General features: G+C 40.6%; 1 protein-coding gene across 14 annotated transcripts in view; it reads left to right on the forward strand.

Annotated features, from left to right (window-relative positions):
- adgrb2 (adhesion G protein-coupled receptor B2) overlaps positions 1-22,359 on the forward strand; it is a 203,499-nt gene that overhangs the window by 78,215 nt on the left and 102,925 nt on the right. For 13 of the 14 annotated variants that reach the window (XM_042436671.1, XM_042436670.1, XM_042436677.1 and 10 more), the window contains 2 exons: positions 13,501-13,584; positions 15,565-15,753. In XM_042436671.1, the coding sequence (XP_042292605.1) occupies positions 13,501-13,584; positions 15,565-15,753 (273 nt within the window). The remainder of the gene's footprint in view (positions 1-13,500; positions 13,585-15,564; positions 15,754-22,359) is intronic. The other variant, XM_042436672.1, reaches the window with a different exon arrangement.

Genomic DNA, 22,359 nt, shown 5'->3' on the forward strand with positions numbered 1-22,359 from the left:
GGAAGTTTGAGTACTCTAAGCCGCCGCCCAAGGTTTTATATGGGTGAGAGCTGTTGGCACCGAACCCATATATAAACCAGTTAAACTAAATAATAAACTGGAAATTGCCAAAGAGTCAACTGTAGCTGCACATTACGAGAATGATTCTCAGTTACAGGGTACAGTTACGGAGTACTTTGATTTTATGCTCATATAAAAAAATATCGCTTTAGCAAAATCACTGTCCTTTCAGTGAAAAACAAAGCCAAAACTGTCACAATAGCAGATGGCGAAACACCTAAATATCGAATGAAAAAAAAAAAAAATCTAATGAGTTTGCTCTCTTCAGTGGAGTAAAACAGAAAACAAAACTGATGCCTGAGAAGGCAAATGAGGACAGGAGAAACTTTTTTTTTTTGTTTTATTTTAATCCCATCTTGCTAAAATTTCTCCAGAAAATGAATGCTTCATGCCAGTTCTTGCTGAGTGACATTTTTTTTTGTTTTTTTTTTACACATTCAGGCTTGCACACACACACACACACACACACACACACACACACACACGAGAACACCCACACAGACTTTGCTTCAGCTTGAGTAACCATACAGAAATCTAGGACAGAGGCTTATTTTGATGAGGAGAATTTAGCTAAGCATGGTGTTCTCAAAATTAAGGGTGTTAAAATTCCCACAGCAACCAAGTGGCTGGTACGTATTACACAGCATTTCTCCCTGGGAAAAATGCACGACTGATTAGCCCTGTCGACCTCTACGGCTGAAATTAACTCTTTAGCATGGAACCCCCTTCATGCTGCATGACTGCACTGCTCTCTCGATTAGCCTTGTGGCCTGACTGCTCTCAGCTATTTATCCAGGCACTCGTTCTGCACAACACCTTTTCTCTCCTTGGACTAAATTGCCTGGAACATTCTATAGCGGGGCAGTAGAAAGAAAGAACGGGCAGATAGGCCTCATCTCAAGAACTGATGAAGCCCTGGCAGTCCTTGAGCCCAGTAAAGATTGTTCTCACTGCAGACTATATATATATATATATATATATATATATATATATGTATATGTATGTGTGTGTGTGTGTGTGTGTGTGTGTGTGTTTGCTACTGCACACTGAGGAGGAGTGAGGGAGTATTTTAGTGGAGGTCAAGGCCATGTCTTTGCATTTTCTTTTTTTTTTTTTTTTTAAACTTTCCCATGAGACACATTATTAGTGAGAGAAAGAGAGAGAGAGGTTAATAATATGGGAGACTTGGGTGCTGAACATATGGATGAGAAGAAAGGGATTATGGGGAGGAAGTAGGAAGGGAGGGGTGGTGGGGTTGGGGGAGGGTTTGATACTAGTTCAAATACAATATATCAGTTTCCCTACTGATTCTACCCAATACCTTTTTGATATCTTACTTTTTTTTTTTTTCTAAATGAATATAAGTTTGATTTCAATCAGGATCTATATAATCAAAGAGTAAAGTTGCTTCCACACTTGTAGTTTGTTTCGTTAGGTCTGGACCAATGAAAAAAAAATGACACGTTGTTGCCTTTTAGTTCCGGTCCATTTCATGTTCACACTGGCTTACTACAAATGAAACAAGAGCTATTAGCATTTAAAGCAGGTAATTCATTGATTGTACAGATCGGACAGTTGAACACACCCTCGTAGGGGCATTAAACTCCAGTGATTAACAGCAAGTCATGCAGCATCTCTCTGCCTGTTATGTATGTGTTAGATTTATTGCTCCCAAAAACGACGGATTATGAGCATTACTAGTCGAGACTGCATCTGTCTGTTCTCCTGCTACTTTCTTTAACTTGCCGCTGTGTCTGGGGAAATCCTGGCACTCACATGGTGACGCACATACAGTACATGTTACCATGGTTACCAAATGATCTTGCAGATATATACATATTTATAGACTGCTTATACAGATCTCTTGCAAGATGTCTTTCTTGACTTTCACGACCAAGCGGCTTAAATCGCATACCTGCTTTTCGTAAAATCCATGTGTTTTGGTACATTTCGCTTTCACACCACAAACAAACCGCACCAGAAGCAGACGGAGACCCGAGGCCCGCGCCGGAGTTTGATTGACAGTTTTCACAAGATCACGAATATGTGTCTTGTCTGCAGTATGCTCGTGTCCATGTGTCTCCTGTCTTTCTTGTTGTCACAGCCCTCTGGTTTGTTGTGCCAGGTTTATCTCTACATTGCGAGCCATCCCGTCTTTTTTACCACCCATAAAGCTTATACAGGCTCAGAGTTACGATTGCAGTTTTATAGAATGCTATCGTCTGCAGGTACAGCCCCGTTGTGAAATTCTTCTTTCTATCACACTAGGTGGGGGGTGGAATGGGCCATACCACAGAGCCAGAGTCACATTTGTTAATGCCAGACATTACTGTGATCCTCTCTGCCAACGAATTGAGAGTAATTGTGAATGAAGACCTCCGTGATTAATGCTTCACATCACAGTACGTCTTCGACCTTACCCAGCAGGAATCTCACAGATGATAATGTGCAAGGAGGCTTAAAGTGCACTCCAAGCAAGAAAACTGTTCATAATATGGAGTTACAGCGAGGTAAAAACTTTGAACTGATATCAGAAAGATAATTAGGCCCAGTGAAAGGCACTTAATCACCAATGACTACATGCCTGATCACGCTTCAAAAACAACTGAACTGAAGTAGCCTTTTTTTACAAGAACGACCTAATGTCTTCGTCAGCACTTTAGTCTAGCTGCATGGATTCAACCTTCTCCAGACATCCTCAAAAGCAGTTTCAACTTGAATTTAAAGTGATACTAGTTGTGATCCATTTGAGTTCTGTAGATAAGGACGGTGGCGTACTCGCCATCGGGCATACAGGGACAAATCCCAGTGAGCCATCAAAAAATCCATAAAGTTTTTACCGTCCCTGTCTGTCGCTTTACCGGCTGGCCCTCTCTATATCATTTGGGGTGAGCATGAGAGCGTGCTGCGTGCCCCCCAGGGTCGATCCCAGTCTGATAAGTCCGGGGCTGAATTTTTTGCCTAGTACACCCCTGGATAAAGATGTGGAACTCCTGATCCCCTGAACAGAGACAGCCATCTGTCTGAAGTCAGACACTTTTGCCAGGGATTTGACCATTTACAACAGATGGTTATACAGTTAGGTTTGGCAGAAAGGGCTTTACTCTTTGATGGAGCAGAAAGAATCTGAAAAATCTCAGCAGCTATGAGGATACCTTAACATAAAATACCAAAAAAAAAAACCTTAGCACATAAGGTGGTGGAAGGAGCTGTGGTGCAATCAGAACTGAACACATGAGCAGAGAAATATCGAGAAGAGTCAGGTTGTGACGTCCGCTCTGTACACCTGCATCGATGATCAACCCGTGACTGTGAAGCATGAATGAAGCAGCTAATGCCAGATAATGCAAGTGTGATTTCAGTGCTCTGTCTGAGCTAATGCAAAGCTCAGTTTTTGCAAAAGGACACACCGTACAAATTCCCCCAGAGAGTAACTGATCTTTAAACCCTGACAGGTTTCATTATGTCATTGAAAAGTATATTTACATGGATATTTATGTTGGCTTTGTAGGTCGGTACTGTTGATCTAAAGAGATGAATTGCTGGTCAATCAAAGGCGTCAATTGAAAGGTCAGAGTGCAGCCGCCATTTTGATACCAAGACATCACTAATATTTACATGGTAACTGGAGTTACGACGGAGAATACATGGAACATTAGACACGTCTGACGGCTAATTTGAAATCATGCAACAATGGTCTGTGGGCATTTATTGATGTAATAATGTGTTTTGGACTAAATAGTTTACTGGACTGGATCTTACCAGTGTAACAAGACCATTTTTGTCTGAGTTTTATCAATCAACTTACACATAGGAGTTGTGTACACAGCATAGTTTGTGTATCGAACAACTTAACCTCATAAGAGGTCAAGTCTCCAACTCCAACATTCCAATCATATTAGACTCCTGCGAACAAACCATCAAGGTCACACTCTTCTATCAGGAGTACACGGGCAACTTCTGAGTGGATGTGAATGTTTCATGTCTTTTGAAGTGAGCATGAGGTCATGGTTGTATGTGTTTGCGTGAACGGGCAGACAGAGAGTACTGATGTGTATCGGTTTGTAACATATTGTTCTAAGGGCTTAGCCTTGCCTAGAAAATTACAGGCAATAAGAGAAATAACACTCTAGCAGTGATATTATAGAAGCCAACAGCGCTGAAGGGAAAGGCTACTGTTAGATCTAAAGAATAGTACAAAATCATCTGGAACAAACCAGAACATTCTGAACTGAATAGTTCAAAAATAAACGCAAGCAGATGTTAACACAAATAGAACACACGATGCATTAGGAGCTGCGTCAGACTGTACCAGAAAACACTAGTATGTACGATACAAAGCAACATACACAAAGAGAACTTTCAGTCATACGGTAAAAACGCAGCATGTCAGTGCCAACATGACAATAAATATGTTCTATTTTCCAGTTCTCAACTCACAACTCAATCTTGCAACTAAAAAAAAAAAAAAAGGGACGGGGTAACCAAGTGGAAATCTAGGACACAGTCTTATTTTGATGATTCAAGGGAGGGTTATCAGTGCCTGGCTGTGTAGCCGACTCATTGAGCTGTTCTTTTTTTAATTTTTCTTTCAGGTTTCACCTCTATTTTCTGCTTCCTTATCATTTTTTTTCTCACATGGGTTCATCCTTATATCTCACCACCCCACACGCCCCCCTCTAAAAAAAAAAAAAAAAAAAACACAGCAGAAAGTGGGATTGATTCAGCTCCCTGTCTTACTTTCTTGCTAAGCCAAACACTAAGCATGTGAATGATTCTGTGCGTGTGTGTGTGTGTGTGTGCGTGGGAGCACAAGAGCCGGGGTGCATGTCCGTGTGCACTAAGCATAGGAGGCCCTGAAGATTGCCTCTCTGTCCCGCTGTGTTGACCCTTCCCTCTGATGAAAGGTAGCTGACAGAGTGGAGGTAAGTGTGAGTGTTTGTGTACTCAGGAGAGACGTCGAGGGCAAGAGTCAGAGTCTAAGTATCATTTTTCTCCTTCCCCCCTTCTACCATGTGGAGAATGAAAATCTGACTATTCTAGACACTTCTCATGCTACTCTGTTGTGATTCATGAAAAACACCTGCCAGAGTGTCCTCTGGGTTGCTTTTTACTGTGAGTTTAAGTGCCCGTGCAAACGGAGTCAGTGTATGTGTGTGTGTGTGTGTGCATTTATGAAGCCACGCTTGCATGAATGCACTTTGGTGTGTGCAGGCAGATGCAGCTGATTTTCCACTGCAGTCATAGCCTGCTCTCGGTTTTCTTATTAGCGGGATGCGCATGCTGCTTTCATTGTTGATTACCAGAGAGAGGATGCCATGCATGAATGAACATACACGGCCAACATTATAGTAACGTGTGGTTAAACATGAGATGCACACACTGTACACACTCACACACTGTCAATAAATACACGGCAGAAGTGCTGCAGCTATATCTGTTGCTATATAAGACCGAAAAAGTTCAAAAAAAAAGAAGAGAAAGAGAAGATAAAAAATATTGTAATTAAAAGAAAGTTAAACAACTAAAAATGAAAAGAATGAAAAAACAAACTGCAGTAATTAAAGAACAATGATTTAAATAAATAATTACACACACAAAAAAACAGATAAAGCATAGGAATGAATGAAAGCAACAGAACAGATGAGTGAAAAAAAATAGAAAGAAAAAGAAAGGAATAGTCATAGCAACAGCACAGCAGCCGCCCTTCACCAGAGTGGAGAACAACCTCCGCTCACCTCTCAGTCAGACGCAGGACCGGCAGCTGAGAGTGGACGCTGATTTATAGTCCACCTCCCTCCCTCCGTCCATCCCTCCGCAAGCCCCCTCCCTCACCCGTGTCCCTTCCCGTTCCTTCACGGCGTCAGCATGACGGTGTTACTATGGCAACAGCTTCCCACTGCAGAGGCAAATGTGAGCAGAAATCGATCTTTTCGTGTGGCTGCGTCAAATACATACACATCACTGTTGAAAGTATGACAGAAGATTGTCATGTCGGGTTTGGTAGATGATTTTTGGTTATATTTTCGGCAGACCTCGAGTATATCAGAGGGTGGGGGGGGGGGGGGAGAAGCAGGAAAAAATGAAAGCAGAGAGGCAGAGATGACATGTTTGACAAAGATTGTAGGCTGTTAGCTCCTTTTGTTTTAAATTCATGTGAATGCTTCCAACCTTGGGCACAGTTAACCTTTCAGAAAACCATTGATAATCCACAAAAAAACAAATTAAAGGAAAATTTCTAACTTTGCACTGGCAGCAGGATGCTTCAGATGAAGATCCCTATGCAGCTATACTGCCTGTTTCAGGTGGCTACTTTCTGTATGTCCTTTCAGATGTTTGAGATGATTCATCATGTTTATCTAGAAAACTGTAGTAGCCCTGCAGCTTACACATAAGTTCCCTAAATCTCTATACCAGAGATCACTTTGCTTTATAACTACAACCTCACAGACCTGTTAGCATGGCTGTAGACTCTTAGTCTTGTTGAGTATCTGCTGCTGACGCCACTTTCTTTCCACACCGGTGGAGTGTGTGACAATAAGATGTCTAAATCCGGCCTCAAGTTTTTCACCTCGCAGCTGTGGTATCATTACATAATGTGTGTCAGACTGAGGCAGAGATACAAAGTGCGCCAACATTGGCTTTCTAACATGTTCACTAGGGGCTCAGGCTTATCTCATATCGATCCATTTAATCCAAATCCATCTAAATACTCATGGAACTGAGAGTGAGGTAGAAGACAGAGTATGAGGGGGTGGAGGGCAGAACGATAGACCCAGTGTGCGATGTGGGAGTTGGAAGATTTGAAAAGATCTAATAAGAGAAAGAATAACAGGGGGGGGGGGGGGGGGGGGGCAATTTGAGATTGAGGATGAAAGTGAAATAAAACAAAGCTAATTTGGCAGCTTGGAAGTATAGCAGGGCTGGTGTTGATGTATGTGTATATACAGTATGTGGATGTGTAGGTGTGAAATAAAAACACCAGTCAGCCTGTGAGGTTGAGAAAACTAGATTCTGAATCCATTTTGATGGCACACCAGTGACCTTGAGGCCCCCATAGTCAGACAGACGCTGTCCTGCACCAACCTGATTCAACTTCTCTCCTCATATCTGCTGCTGAGAGAGAGAGAGAGAGAGAGAGAGAGAGAGAGAGAGAGGAGAGAGCGAGCGAGAGAGAGATGGAGTGGGTCTGTCTGTCCAGTAGCTTATAAAAAGTCCATTATGGTGCGCTTCTATCAGTTTGGGCTCTCCCAGATGGACCCTGGAGTAAATGGACAGCACCAGAGAGCTATAAGCTCAGATTTGATATATGGCTGAGAAATAGCTCTGCGTGTGTGTGTGTGTGAGTGTGCGTGTTTTTGTGCGATTGTGCGTGTTAAGGATGGTGTGCATTTGATCATATACGCTGCACTGAAAGAGTTGACAGTAGTCAACAGCGAACATTTCCGTGCCACTATGTTTTTTTGTGCATGGCATTTACTTAATACAGCTGTTTTACCATAGTACCATATGTGCTGCCTTGCCACACACACACACACACACACACACACACAAAAACACACACACATACATACAGGCTTAAATCCCAGCTCAGTCTGACAAAGGAGCCTGTGGCTCTTCCCCAGCCTGATGCTTTGTACGGGCTCAAAACCGCTTTACTGCATGACGTTTATTTATCAGCCATATTTACTTCCTATTGTGTGGATGTGTCTGTGTCTCAGCATGTGTATGTACCACATCGAGGTATATTTGAGCTCATAATGTGTGTATTTAGATGTTCAATAAGCAGTATGCATGTCTCCATGCTTGTGTGTAAGTTCTTTTCATTTAGGGTATCACACTGCTCTTTGCATTGAGTTGAGGAAGCTGACAAAAGGCCCAGAGTGCAATCGCTCAGCAGGCTGTGAATGCGACTTTGTCCTTCTACATGGACGTGCTTTATCAACGGTTTGTTTGTTTGGAAGAAAGAGAGAAAACGGCCTCAAGCAAAAGAGGTGGTTGATGGTTGATTATACTCCAATGACTATCAAACCTTAACACTTTGTGGAATTGTTACGCTGTTGGTGTGCTGCACTTCCCTACACTACATTTATGTGTATTTATGCTGTGAATTACTCCCCTAATAGCTGAAGAGCTGCTAAACAGATTCGCATTGTTCTGAGCACAATGACAATAAAGATCTCATCTAAATCTAATCTACTAACTCGTTGGACTGTGTGACTAGCACTTTGATGCCTTTTTACTTGTAGTTTTCATCTGATGAACTTCTGTCGGTAGGTTGTGCTTGTTTAATGTTTTTGGCAACATGGAATAGGATAAAAATCAACCCTCCACTCAAAAATGTGTTTTACTTATTGTTACATCACTTGGATGTTTGAGCTTCACTGTGCAGAACGATGTATGTGCAGAGTTTGACACTAGAAGACTGTGTTCACATTCATCTGCTGACGGAGGAACGTTTCTCTGAGCTCACCTTAAATCTGGGTTTAAGTCGTGTACCTATAAGCATGATTTGTGACATCACAACTAGTTTACAGCCAATCATGGGCCACTATTCAACTTACACAAGTGTGACATGGACACTTACTGTAAAACTTACACTACAGTGCAGATATGCTTTGAATCGACTTTTCAGTGAAATACAAGACATCTTGTGTACAGAAGTTACAACTTTTGAGAAGAAAATCATTTGCATATTCATGGACTCTGGAATTTTTAATGAGGAGGAAGGAGGAGAGGGTACTTTAAGGATTATAACAAGATAATTCAACTTTTTTCTGTGGTAAAAATGTATTTAGACACAAATTATTACTAAAAGAGTATATTATATCGGTCTTAAAACATGCTGCATGGATTGTACACAGGCCAAAGCCAACACCTACTAACAAACCTCTCACTTACACTTCTGCTACCGAACTAGCAGGAAAGAAAAAAAAAAAAAACTCATTCCTTCTAACTCTTTGCCAATCACACATACACACTGTCACACACAAATCACTGTCATAGCCAAGATGACTAACAGGCTTCACAGTGTCTAAAGTTGACAGCATGTTTACTGAAATCCCAGTGGCTGCACTTAACAGTCCTTTTTATCCTTTGCTCTCTGACTGAATAAACATCTCTTAACACAGTGACACCCATAATATACCCCGTACCGTTACGTTTGAGCCTTGATATGTTTTTACATCTGTCAGTATGAACGTCAGTAGTTCCTCACTAGTTATAGCTGAGCTTGTCATGTAAACTTTACTCATGTAGATTAATAGAATTGCTAATGTTAAGGTAAAATCATTGACCTTTACTGCAAGTGTCCCTGGTTTTATTTCTCTTCTCTCAATATCACGTCGTCTCTTTTTAATTTAACCGTATAAAGGCAGGTTCACACTAGTAGCTTTTAGTCGGCCCTTATTCAGTCATATGACACTAAAGCATCAGCAACACTACAAGTAAAATATCACATCTCCACCTCTGCTCCCGACCAATCATGGAATTATTGACCCTATCCGCAATTGGAAGTGATACTGCCAGCTATATTCCCCTGGAGATGAAGAAACAGCTGAAAAGGGTGGGGGAAAAAAAGTAAGAATGAGAGAGGGCAAGACGATTTGATGAAGTGTGTGATGATGTGTCCATTAAAGTGCAGTCCAGAACATTAAACAATATAGTGGGGTTTGTAAAGGTCAGTACTCTCAGGGTTTATCCATATTGATCTTTACTTTCGATTGTGCCGGACTCTGCACTGGCGTCCATCTAAATCCTCTTCTATGCCACAGACTCGGGTAAGAGACAGAAAGAGAGACAAACAAGGGCAGAGAAAGACATTTAGAGAGCTCCCACAACGGGACTGGCACCGACTTTGTGGGATCCAGGACTTTCTCTGTCGCTTTCCAAATAAATCAATACCTTTTTTTGACATTTTTTCAAAGTTCAATCTACTCAACACTTTATCTTGTTGAAGGTAATGGTATCTTGTTGTGTCAATAGATTGTTTCCCGCCGATGTAACTAATCATTTAATCGTTCAGTTAGCCAGTCAGTCTGATGCTAAACCTACAGTGCCAAAAACTCCCTTTGGTGAAGCAGTGGTGTGGTGATGGTAGCAACACAGGTAGCCAGTGTAAGTGAGCTTATCTGCTAGCATGTTTACTGTTCGCTGATCACTATCGGCTGGATGAGCTATAACAGTGTTATCTTATGACAGTGATGATGTAGTTATAAGAATTTCATTATGAATTGATTACTGAAAGTGACCTTTCCTGTCTTTTTACTACAATAGCACTGAGCTGTATCCTCTTCATAAGTTCTTCAGAAAGACATTCAAAGTCTTTTTTTTTTTTGTGGTTGAAAGACCTGAGCAGTTAAATATATTCTGCACATTTCCAAGTCTATATTTTTATTCTGGGGCTCTCCTGGAATATCTTTGCATGATTTACATTTCAAAAAACTCCTTATTCAAATTATACTGGCCATTTATACAGCCCCTCAGTTCAGCCTCTGTCAGAAACAGTCCCGATGAGCCCTCTCCATTCTGATTGGCCAGCTTCCAGAAGCTGGCAGACTTCTGGATGCTACATAAACAAACAATAGTAGTAGGATTTCACTTCTTTTTCTCATTCTTTACTCAAAATGGAAACTTACTCAAATACATCTATACATATTCAAGCCCAAATCAGATCCAAAATTCTAGTGGACAGCTTGAACAACCAATGGAACGACTCTAGCAACAAAGACTATGAAACGGGGGGATGTAAATGCAAACAGCAAATGAAGCATTCAGAGCAGGATGAAGCCCTGGCTTTTGTCTTGCAGGGAGCATTTCTACATATTTTCACCTGAAGATTTGGATTTTTGACGATGTTTAACATAGACATCTGACATTATAATAGTATATAAATCCCAAAAAAGCATTGTATATCCCCTTTAAGAGCTTGAGGGTAAAGTTCTGTGATAATACAGCCTAATTGCAATACAGTAATTGGAAAGTAAGGGATCCCTAAATCCAAAATTCTGAATCAGATTCTTCAAGTTATGTTTGGAAGGAGGTTGGTTTGCTTTTTATAATCATCATTTTTACATTCGATAATTACATTTTCATGGATTTCATTGGAACCACAGTGATAAGGTAAGCTACTGGAGCAGCTGTAAAGCAGCTGTAAATTGTGAATACCTTTTTCTGAGTGTCACAAACACCCAGAAATGTTTCTTTGTATGATCCAAACCTAATCCATTTAGTTCATTCAAATTTGGAAAGTGTAGCAGAGCCGTATCATTAAATCATTAGTAATAACATGTATACTGTCAGTTGACTCAGCCGGGGAAGGACTTTTATGAGAATAAATGAGGCGCCATCTTGGAACCAGAGTTGCGAAGAACATTAGCAGCATTTCTAGCTTTGCGGTTAGCAGACATGACCAACCGGAGGAGTTAGATGAAGAGGGAGGGAGAGGATGATCAAAGAGCTAGAGAGTAAATACAACAGGCGAAGAGTTAAAGTTTCGCTCATGTTTTTTAATGCCATTTTCTATCCTACTGTTAGGTAATGAATGTTGATTGGTTAGGAGGATGTGTTGCATGATTATGATGATGATTATAAAATTGAGTGTATGGAGTCAGTAACTATAGAAATGCAAGCCTCACGTATCAAGGAGCACTATGCTGGCATATGGTTTAATGGTTTTGGTGGAAAATATGTAAAACCTGCAAGCAAGTGGGCGTTTATACTGTGCACTGACCTGACTGAGGCTGATGAAAGTAGCTTTCAGGACGGCATTTGCATCTGTACTCCAAGTTTGATTGCCACAGAAGATGCAACAATTCTGTTTCTTTTAGGCAATGAGGCGGTAAGGCAAAATTGAAATCAGTTTATTGTCTTGCAAAACACTTTGAGAGCACTGTTGCACCATTTGCTAATTCTAGCTTATGTCAAAACAACTCCTCCCCCCCACACACACACACATACACACAAACGAACACAATAGTTACTTCTGTTACCTAGGGCTATAGCCAGCTGTAGATATCATCTAGACAGCACACAAACAAAATTTACATTGTTCCTGAGGTAAAATATTGTACTTTGGCATTTAAGCGCAAGTGGTTCTGCTGAGAACAACACACAAAACAAGGCAATGGGAGGGAGAGTTAGCCAGTATGAATGAAAGAGCCAGAGCTTGAGTATAAAAAACAGTGTATTTTTCCTGACAAAGAGTTGTTTCTGTAAAAGGCCAAATTAGGGGGCTGGTAGCAATGGGCGTTTGAGCAATCATGACAGAGCCTCAAAACACTTCCGAGGCTTTCATGCTTGTGTGTGTTTGTGTACTGGGAGGCGGGGGAGGATGTGTTGTCTGTGTTCCTCCCTAGGTCAGCTCCTTGATAGAGGCTAACAGGAGGACATTTCAGTGTCAATCACTTTTGCACTCTGTAATCTAATACACACACCCCCACAATTACATTCCATGTGGATAATGTATCTTAGATATGCTGTATGTCTCTGCCTCTTTGCGTTAACGCAAACCACTGCAAAAAAAAAAAAAACTCAGATGGGCAAGAAGTACCCAAGTGAAATAGATCTTCTATATCAAAGACTGTTTTTGCCACCAGGGGAGTTGATTAAGTCTTGTGCTGCTGAAACTAAGCCTACAAATCCATTTGCACAGAACAGAACCGTCTGCGCTCATGCCTCCATATGTTTGTACCAATTGAGATAAAACTGACTTAGATATGTTGCATGATTTCACTTTCTCTATTTATTTCTCTCTAGGCAATCTTTCAGTTTCCACAAATGCTTGCCATCTATGTGAGGTGTTTCGGTCCAAATCCGTTCTCTGATGTATCAGATCCAGGCTTTTCTCCACTGTAGCAGCATATTTATTTATGCCTGTATAATCAAGCCAAAACTCTTTTATTACTTTCTTTGCTGTGCTAAATCGTAAGAACTCACATTGCATTTCAATGGCTATATTTCTATTGACATTTTATGTTTTCCCTCTAAGCTAATGAACCAGTCAGAATTGACTCCTTCCTGACTTTCTGAGATTATGCTGCAGACTTGACATTTTGTTATCTGTTGCAGCACCATGTGTTCTCAAATATATCAGTGTGTTCTTTAAATATACTGCTACAAGGTGCAAGCCAAGGATATGTAGGCGTTTGTATTTTTATTTTGCCAAAGTCGTGTTTTGGATATACTGGAGACGTGCCTTTTTTTGACTTCACTGAATATACAAAGTGAATGTAGATGCTAATGAGCACTTAATTACTACGATTTTAAAACCAGTTTTCTGTATGCTATGGCGCAACTGCATGTAGTAAACAAACTGGACATCCACATGCCAGTATTTATTTAATCTTACAGCACATATGCTTCTCGTTGGATCTCATACATTTAGTTGAACGATGCAAAAAAAAGAGAAGAAAAAAAATCTCCTGTCTCCTGTTGTTTCAGACCCATATGATGACGACGATCTGAAGGTGAAGACACAGAGACCACGATCAGCTGACCAGCCAGGTGTGTTTCAGGCACAAACAGGTGAGTAATGTGTGTGTATGTGTATATGTGTGCGAGTTCACAGCCTGGAACAAAAAGCAGCCAACTTGACCTTTTAGATGCTGTATGCGTTACTAAGAATAAAGAGCTCTATAAAGATAATAATACATTTTCCTTTTGAGGCATTGCTGAACTCTGGGCAGCTCCTCTATGGTTGACCATTGGCATTTGTGAACCCGTGGATGTGTGAACGTCTGTGTGTGTGTGTGTGTGACTTCAAAGTCTTGCATAATTAATAGGATTGGAAAAGAAAGACTGAATTATTCATGACATGATACATTAAACATATTGAGAATGTCACATGTATATATGCAGGGGAATGTGCTTATAGGTACATGACATTACATGTTGGCTGCTTCACCCACATCAGAATAGGTCATATACTAATCTGAGCTTGTGCCCACATACGCTCATACTGTACGCTCACCCACGTTTCCATATTCACAGCTGTGCGGAGGGTGGGGGTGGTGGTGGGGGGGTGGGGGGTGGTGGTGGAGGGGGAGTCCCTACCGCGAGGGAAACCCCTGGCTCTGTCTTGTCCTTCTCTTCTGTTCTCACCCCTCTTCGCTTCTCCCCCATTCTTCCATTCCTCCAGGCATGTGTGATGAGCTTAAGCCCTGACTCACGGCATGTTAATGAAGATGTAATGCGATTAACGGACATGCAATTAATTTGATTTCCTTCTTTGCCATGTGATGACGCCTCTATCAAAGGACACGGCGCTCACAAACAATTTCGAGAGAGAGAGAGAGAAGTAGGGGATGACTTAACTTGTAGATTTGTCTTTCAAGGGCGTAACTCAGAGGGAACAATGGAACAGTTTCCATAGGCTGTCTGGAGAAGTGAAAATCACGCACAGTCATGTCTAAACATCAATTATTGGCGTTATGTACACATAAACACACATCCTTCCTCAAAGAAGAGACACGCACAGATACCCTGGCACACAGATATGCTTGTTTACTGTATGTACCACTCCTGTTTATTCATATATAACACCATCCTTTGGGGCTTTTTTTTTTTTTTTACCATAATTCCATGAGTATTAATGTCTTTGGCTATCATCTTAAAACACATTTGTCTAACATGATCATCCTCATGAATATTCAGTCAATGATAATTCACACTGAGTGGATTTAATTAATTAATGTCACAAGTAAATCATCTAATGCCCATATCTGTATGGTATGGAGGAATTTCCTATATTGGGTACTGATATATTGATATAGGTCAGGCCATGTGAAAACGATCTTCTATAGAACAACATCAGTAGAGCTTCTTTGTATATGAATGATGAATCAAGACTCTCTTAACTTGACTAGATATCTCTTGTCCAGGGGGAGAGGGGGGAAAAAAGGGGGAAAAAAAGCTTCTATAAATACAGGAAATGTGTTTGGTTATTGTAACCACAAAGCCCCTCTTTCATCATTGTCACATACTCCCAAGCTTTTCTCCAGACAATTGTATAGATTACAATATTGTTTGTCTTCTTATTGTAGTAATATTGCAATGGTGTCACAGCCATCCAAAGGACATTTTGATTTTATTCCAGAAAATAAAGAGCAGAGAAAAACTAAGAATTGCTAACAGGAATCAATAAATTAAACATTTGTTTCTGGGAAAAATGAAAGTGAAAAATGTACCAATGCACTATGTCATATATCTCCACTAACAGTTACTTCTACAGCAATATATTTATAGAAATAGAGGAATATATTTATGATTATAAGAGAATACACACTCTGACATGAACCACATGGGTCTATGTGCTTTGCTGATGTAGAATAACATGAATGCATCATCTGTTGCATCACTTCTAGGCTTTTAAATGGTGTTTTAAGCCTGGCATCTAACAAGGTTTATATTTTCAAACTAACGATATCATTCCTCTTGAAGAAACGTAGCATAAGAAGAAGAAAAACAAACTATCTTCTCTCTGTCCATCTCTGTCTTGATCTTCAGGTGACCCTGCAGCAGAGGAGTGGTCACAGTGGAGTGTGTGTTCCCTCACGTGTGGGCAAGGCTGGCAAGTGAGGACGAGATCATGTGTTTCTTCTCCTTATGGGACACTGTGCAGCGGTGCCCTGCGGGAAACACGCATGTGCAACAACACAGCTTCCTGTCCAGGTGAACCTGGGATCACAGGCTCAGGTATGTTGACCTAACTGTGTGTAGGCTGCCTTTCTCCTTTGCCTGAATTCAACGGCACTTACTGGTCAGGACTGTTTTCCCACAGCAAGGATGCGGAAGGTCCAGCCTTCACCTCTCTGCAGTTTGTTTGTTGCTGATGTTTATATAGTAGATAAGCAAATACAAGAGTGATTTTTCTTTGTGAGACAGGTGACCTCTCCAGGCTGTGTCCCCTGCTTCCTCACAGTGCATGCTGGGATGTATGATTAATGAAAAGGGTTTAGCAGTGTTGCACAGTGATGAGCAGTATATATATTTATAATCTGCTTATACTGCATGCCTCCCTTAAAAGCTGCACTTTGTCAAATGTAAAATGTGATGAATTGCAGCTTTAAACAATAGGCTTATTATTTCTTAGCACCTCTCTCTCCCATGCAGCATTCACCTGTCTTTTTGCAATATGTTAGGAAAGTTGTAAAACTGAAGAAAGTAATGACAGTGTGAAACACTTTTAAGAATGCGCGCACACACACTATCACACACATCGCATGGGATCTGGACAGCCGAAATATAATCTGACCATGGCATACAGAATGATAATGTCATTTTGTCATTTCAATTCACACTCCTGGCCAGCGGAGAGAGAAAGGCAGACAGTGATGCAGAGAGAGAGAGGGAAAGAAAGAGACATGACAACTGAGCTGCATGTCAGGAAGTCTATTAGACTTGCCACAATTCAGAAGTTCATACTTCCTGGCTTCTCTATCTTTAGCTCTCTTCTGCTCCTTCACTTTTCTTTCAGCACTGTTCTCATTTCCCTTGCCTTGTGTATATCTCCATTAACGTCCATACAGAAAGTGTACATAGAAAATTGACCTAATTAGCAAACAAATATATGTTTTTACAATGAAAACTAAGGTAACTTGCTTTCATTGTAATATGCAATGTGGAAATTGTTATATGTATATTCAAATCTGTGTGCACATTACAGTGACATAGAAAAACAACATGGATATAGAAAGCATTCAAAGTGATAACTAGAGCTATGGTTTTTCTTTGACTTCAGAGTAATTACTTTTTTATTTTTAGATGCAGTGACTGCTACAAAATATATCTAGCCAATCAAATAAAATTTTCATGTTCGTTCATGCTCTGCCAATCAGGGTGAGCATATTCGGTCTTATTTGCTTGCTATTAAAAGACAGCTACAACATGAGCGCCTCATCCATTTTTCTTGAGCAACACACATCAAAACAATCAAGCCAGATGAAGTCACTGAAGGAACTTGTGAAATGTTCATCCTGAATAATGCAAGTTCTGCTCCGGTTTGATTGCTAGTGTAGGTCTTTACTAGATGAAATTGTGAAGTACTGCCTGTCCGGCTCTTGTTTGATTGCCCTGATTGCAATGGAAGTGCAATCCTGTATAGCACAGGCTCTCTCCTGCCTGGCTTCTGTCCTTCCCTTAATCCACTGCTAATGCTCACCCCCCCAACCAGGGGATGACAAAAAAAATCAGTGCTTCCTCGTCAAATCGCGGTCGACGCATCATCTGATGGTATAGCAGACCTCTTCCATCCTGTCCCAATTGTCTGTAGCGACTGCCTCCTAGCCGTTCCTGCCAGTCTTTAGCCAACAGACCGGCTGAGGCAGCGAAGCCATTTTTAATTTTTTTCCCTACTCTTGAGGAAATCTTTGAGTGCGTGGAGACAACTTTGTTGGAACCTCTTACGAATAAAGCTCTGGCATTAGGGTCTTAACTAGAATGGAGGCGGCCAAGGGTCTGTGCCAAGACATCCCTGAGCTCTACAATAAGTTGCCTCTGTACTTGCATGGTACTTGTTGGTGAAAAAAGACGGAAGATTCCCCTACAGACCGACACAAACAACAAGGACATGGAAAACCTTTCAGTGAATATTTCTTCTTCTGTGAACCTGGTACAATTTTAGTTGGCATCAGACAAGACCTTCCTGTCAGCTGAGGAATTGCTGCTTTATGCAGTAGATAAGCAACCAACCATTTGTGCTTTTACTAAAACTGGTAATGTCAAAACTAGCTACAGTTTATATTTGAGATGGTTGGCATGATTACTAGACAAAAAGGACACAAAAGATCATTTTGGCATTCCATTGTAACAAGAGGGACAATTTGTAAAACTCAATCATGCTGCTGCTCAGCAGAATCAAGAGAATCAAGTCTGAACCAGATATGATATACTCCACTGACTTTCTGTACATCAGTATGACAAGAAGAGGGTTGCTGATGGTGTCCTGGCTCCCTGTCTATGTGGTGACTGGGGACTGACTGTGGGGCTGTCTAAAGGTCCTTTTTTTACACTGTGCAATTTTGGGCTGTCTGAGACGAAAGTTGACAATTGTGAGAATGGAGAATCATGGTAAAATCCTTGGTCGTCAATCCAAAAACGGTGGTCCTAGATCTCACTGCAAAACGTCCACTGACGACCGATTTGGAGCTTTGGCGGCCAAAGACAGCCCGAGGCAAAATATCTGACAGTGACAGAAACTAAAGACCAAATTCTCACAATGTGGCTGCTGCTATGACTTTAAACCATCAGAATACAACATGAAATGACAATGGCCGGCGTGACATTTTTTTAAGTGTGGTGTTTTTAATAAAGTTTAGGGAGAGAACACACTCATTCTCCTTACCACGACCATGGCGCACAAAAACCAAAACAATGGAGGTGAAACAACAAAGAAGTTTGTGTGACTTTGCTGCATTTTAAAAATATGAGCAGTGCTGATGGAGGATGCAAGTTGATGATGTGCCTCTGCTTTCGTACTTTTTTCTACGTACATTGTAGTGCTATAATGAACCATAAATTCAGCGCACAAGCTGACATGCCTTAAATTGATATCGTAGAGTCTGACATAGATTGTGACCAAGATTTGATTATATAGTAGGTGTCTCGCACAATGTGACATGCAATAAACTTACACAATCATTGTTGTTGCACAGTCTAAATGCACCCTTAAGGAGAACATCAAAAAAAACACCTGCATGGTCCCTTAACTGTCAGAGAGGAAGGAAGCTTGGCCTCTATTTTGGCTGGTGCACAGTTGGGTGGTCTTTAGGCTAACATCCCTGAACCCAGTGATTGCTAAGGGGGTATGTCACAGGACTAGGGCACCACTCTCCTCCATATCCAACCATTCTAATAATGCCAGTGGATGATGGAAGGATGTGTTTGAAGGTACACTGTTAAATGAAACTTCTCAAGCAAAAACTTCTCAAACTTCTCAAAGCAAAAGTGGGGACCCTGCTGTCTAAATGTCAGTGTCACAGCATGGGATGTAGTCATTAAACTTCAGCTGCTAACTGTAAAAGTAGAAGACCTTTCCACTAGTTGCGTAAGACTTATGGTGAGGCTTTATAGAGCTAGAACTAGTTATTATATGTAAATTTGTTAACTTTACATCATATGGAGGTCATCTTTTATAAAGACAAAGGGTCTCAAAACCACACAGATCCATTGTGTTGTATAGGATCCTTAGAATATGTTATACTGGTGTATGTGTGAATGTGAATTTTCCATCAAACCGCAGAGCTAGACTTCACATTGACCAAAAAGCTTTCATCAGGAAGACATATACTACACACTACCCTAAAAGATTCACAGTCACATAAAGCTTTTCTTAGTGCTTTATGGACTCATCATTATAAATGTGCATTCATTTCTGTGTGTGCATTCCCCCAGTATATATATGCATTTGTGATGTGTAGTTTTTATTATTTGCGCCCATGCCGGCATAAGGCGTGGGTGTTGTTTTTGCTTTGTCCTTTGTTATCGAAGTGATATTTAAGAGTCATCTGTTAATTGAAGTGCAAGTCAGTGTTGTGATAGCGATTATGGTGTTTTGTTTGCGTTTTCTATACGTCTGTGTGAGAGTTTTGTCAGTTTGCATGAGTGTTTCCGAAAAGTATTTGTCATTATGTACATTTTTAGGATATGCACGCTTTCACATATGAGTTAGGAGTCAGTCAATGTTTACTGATGTTTACTCTCAACCCCGCCTGAAAAGAAAACTAAATGAAAAAAAGAGAGGAACATTTTCCTTCCCTGTCGGTGCATATGCTAATCTTGTTTTTATGCAAATGTGCCAACACGATTTGTATGTCTAAGTGCCTCATTTTCCATTCAGTGTCGATATTAATATCCTCAGCCGTTCCTTTGATGGGATATTGGTTGCTGTGTTATGTTCCATTTATTATTTCATTATTTCCCCCACTCCTCTGATGTTTTATGACGTGGTTCTGGGGAGGGGGGGGGCACTCCAGGGATTGCCTGAATGGGATCATACCAAATTCAACTAGACTAGCGAATGTGGGGGCGGCAGCAAAGAGACATAAAAGACATAAAATGAAGGCCCTCGATTTCTGTTTCTGACTTTTACTTCAGTCACTAAAATCATAATTTCATGCCTCAAATACTATAAAAAGTAAAATTAAACAACTCCAGCATACACACAGCTAATGCCTTTTCAAACCTGCTGTTCAAAACATGGCATCCAGTCGCGGCAACTTCTCGATTTATCTGAAAGATCTGCAAGTGAAATGTTTTTTAACCAACATCCTCTATTCTGTTTCATATACACTTACTTGCAAAAGCAAATACGCAAGGCACACAAGCATAAGTCAAAGCACGCACACTTTCTCCTAGAGTATCCTGAGGTGGAGAGAGTGCACTGCATATTTATTTTGTAGTTGGCTTTGCCAGAATTTTCTTTTTTTTTAAAAATTTTTTTATATCATTTATCTGTGTGGAAGTTAGCACTTTAGAAGTATGGGTGGGTGGATATGTCTGTGGGCACATCTCCGTGTATGCCCGTGTGTGTGTCTGCACAAGTTAGGAAACATAAAAGAAAAGTAGCTTGGACAGAAAACCAATGAAGTGTAAATGGAAATTTTCTTCTCGTTTTTTCATGGGTAAAACTCCTAAATTAAGGTGATACAGATAATCAATTTTTAAGTAATGGTCTGGCTCTTGACAAAGCAAACTAGGCAGTAATTGGTCCGGCAAATTAACATTTTTTTTTTTTTTGTGTGTGTGGAATATGCGCTGAAGTATAAGGCCTTCATGCCCCAAAGCGTCCAAAGTGAAGAAGTACCACATACTTCTGTTCTATTTAGCTACTGCTCATTTGCCATAGATTCAGTGACATTTAAAACATGGAGTAGAACAATGGTGCGTTATGAATACAGTGTGTCTGGGTCAGCGCGTGTAGTCAAACGCTGCAACACTACACTTCCAGTAATCATTCAAGCAAGACACTGAGGGTGCATACGAGGATGCAGTCATGAACTCAGATGGCGAACACATAAACGTACACACACACACGCGCGCTCGTAACACAATTTTAAATAATGCATCCATGCTGTGCTTTGACCATATGTGAAAATGCTGATAATCCTGGTAATTGTTAGGCTCAGTATGATTATAGGCTACTTGTTTCAAAAGCTAGAAATCAAAAATGAAAAGTCGATATCTTTATACAGCATAAATGATTATATGAGTATATTTAATAATTGAATATATTTTAAAGACATGTTAAAAGTCCTTCATCCTCATTACACACAGCCTTATTCTGATTGGTGCCGTGAGTGTGTGCTTTGCTATGCACGTCTATATGGAGGAGGGGGGAGCTCGGACATTTTTATCTTCTCTCCGCAGTCAGATTTCAGTTACACTTGTAATGAGTTTGTGAGATGGAGATTCGATTCAGATGAGTAAGTAATGTCTTACAAGCAATCCTGTTGTGTTGTTGTAAAAAAAAAAAGCTAAATAACAGAGAAAGTGAATTATAGTGTTTGTGAGAGTGAATATTGTACTGTAAGTTCTGCCTCTGTCTCCTGAGAAGGTTTTGCAAGTCAGCCCCCAAGAAATCTTCTCGCACTTTGAGGATGCCAGCAGAGCCGGCCCTGACCAATTTGGTGCCCTAGGCAAGATTTTAGCTGGTGCCCTTTGCATCGCAGCCAATTCCACCTCCAAAGTCCATACACTCACACAGAAACCGCATGGCTTTATGTCTTTGAAATTTTCTTTATTCTAGAAACAAACAAAAAACCCCACAAAACAGTATGAAAGAACATGATGCTGCATTGCTGGAAGGTGCTGAGGTGGAAAAGGTGTCTGCAGGTGTCCCAGGACTTGCAGGGGTGCGATTAAAATATTTCAAAAGTGCATGTGAAGAGAGAAGAGGAGTATACGGTATGTGACCATTGGGTGTTGTATTAATAAAAAAGCTGCTGATGGTGAAACACAGCCAAGCACCTAAGCCCCATTATAGCCTATAACATTTTAAACACAAACAGCAAGAGTAGACGGGGGGCAATTGCAACATCTCAAATTGTACCAATCAGAAATGAGACAGAACCATGAAACTCATTATGCACATGGTCTGTGATGATCCCTCTCTGCCTGCCAAAAGACAAACTGATCTGTCTCTCACTATATCTAAATGTTGATGAAGAGAGACCCTGTTTTTTTGTGTGTGTGATGCTGTTTCTGTTGCTTATTCGTTGGAAATTGTTTTTATATTTGTATAATTATGATTAATTATACTTATAACATTTGACTTCTAGTGTCTCAATCAATATCATGACTCTA

This window comes from Thunnus maccoyii, chromosome 15, assembly GCF_910596095.1.
Source record: "Thunnus maccoyii chromosome 15, fThuMac1.1, whole genome shotgun sequence".
NCBI classification, from domain to species: Eukaryota; Metazoa; Chordata; class Actinopteri; order Scombriformes; family Scombridae; genus Thunnus; species Thunnus maccoyii.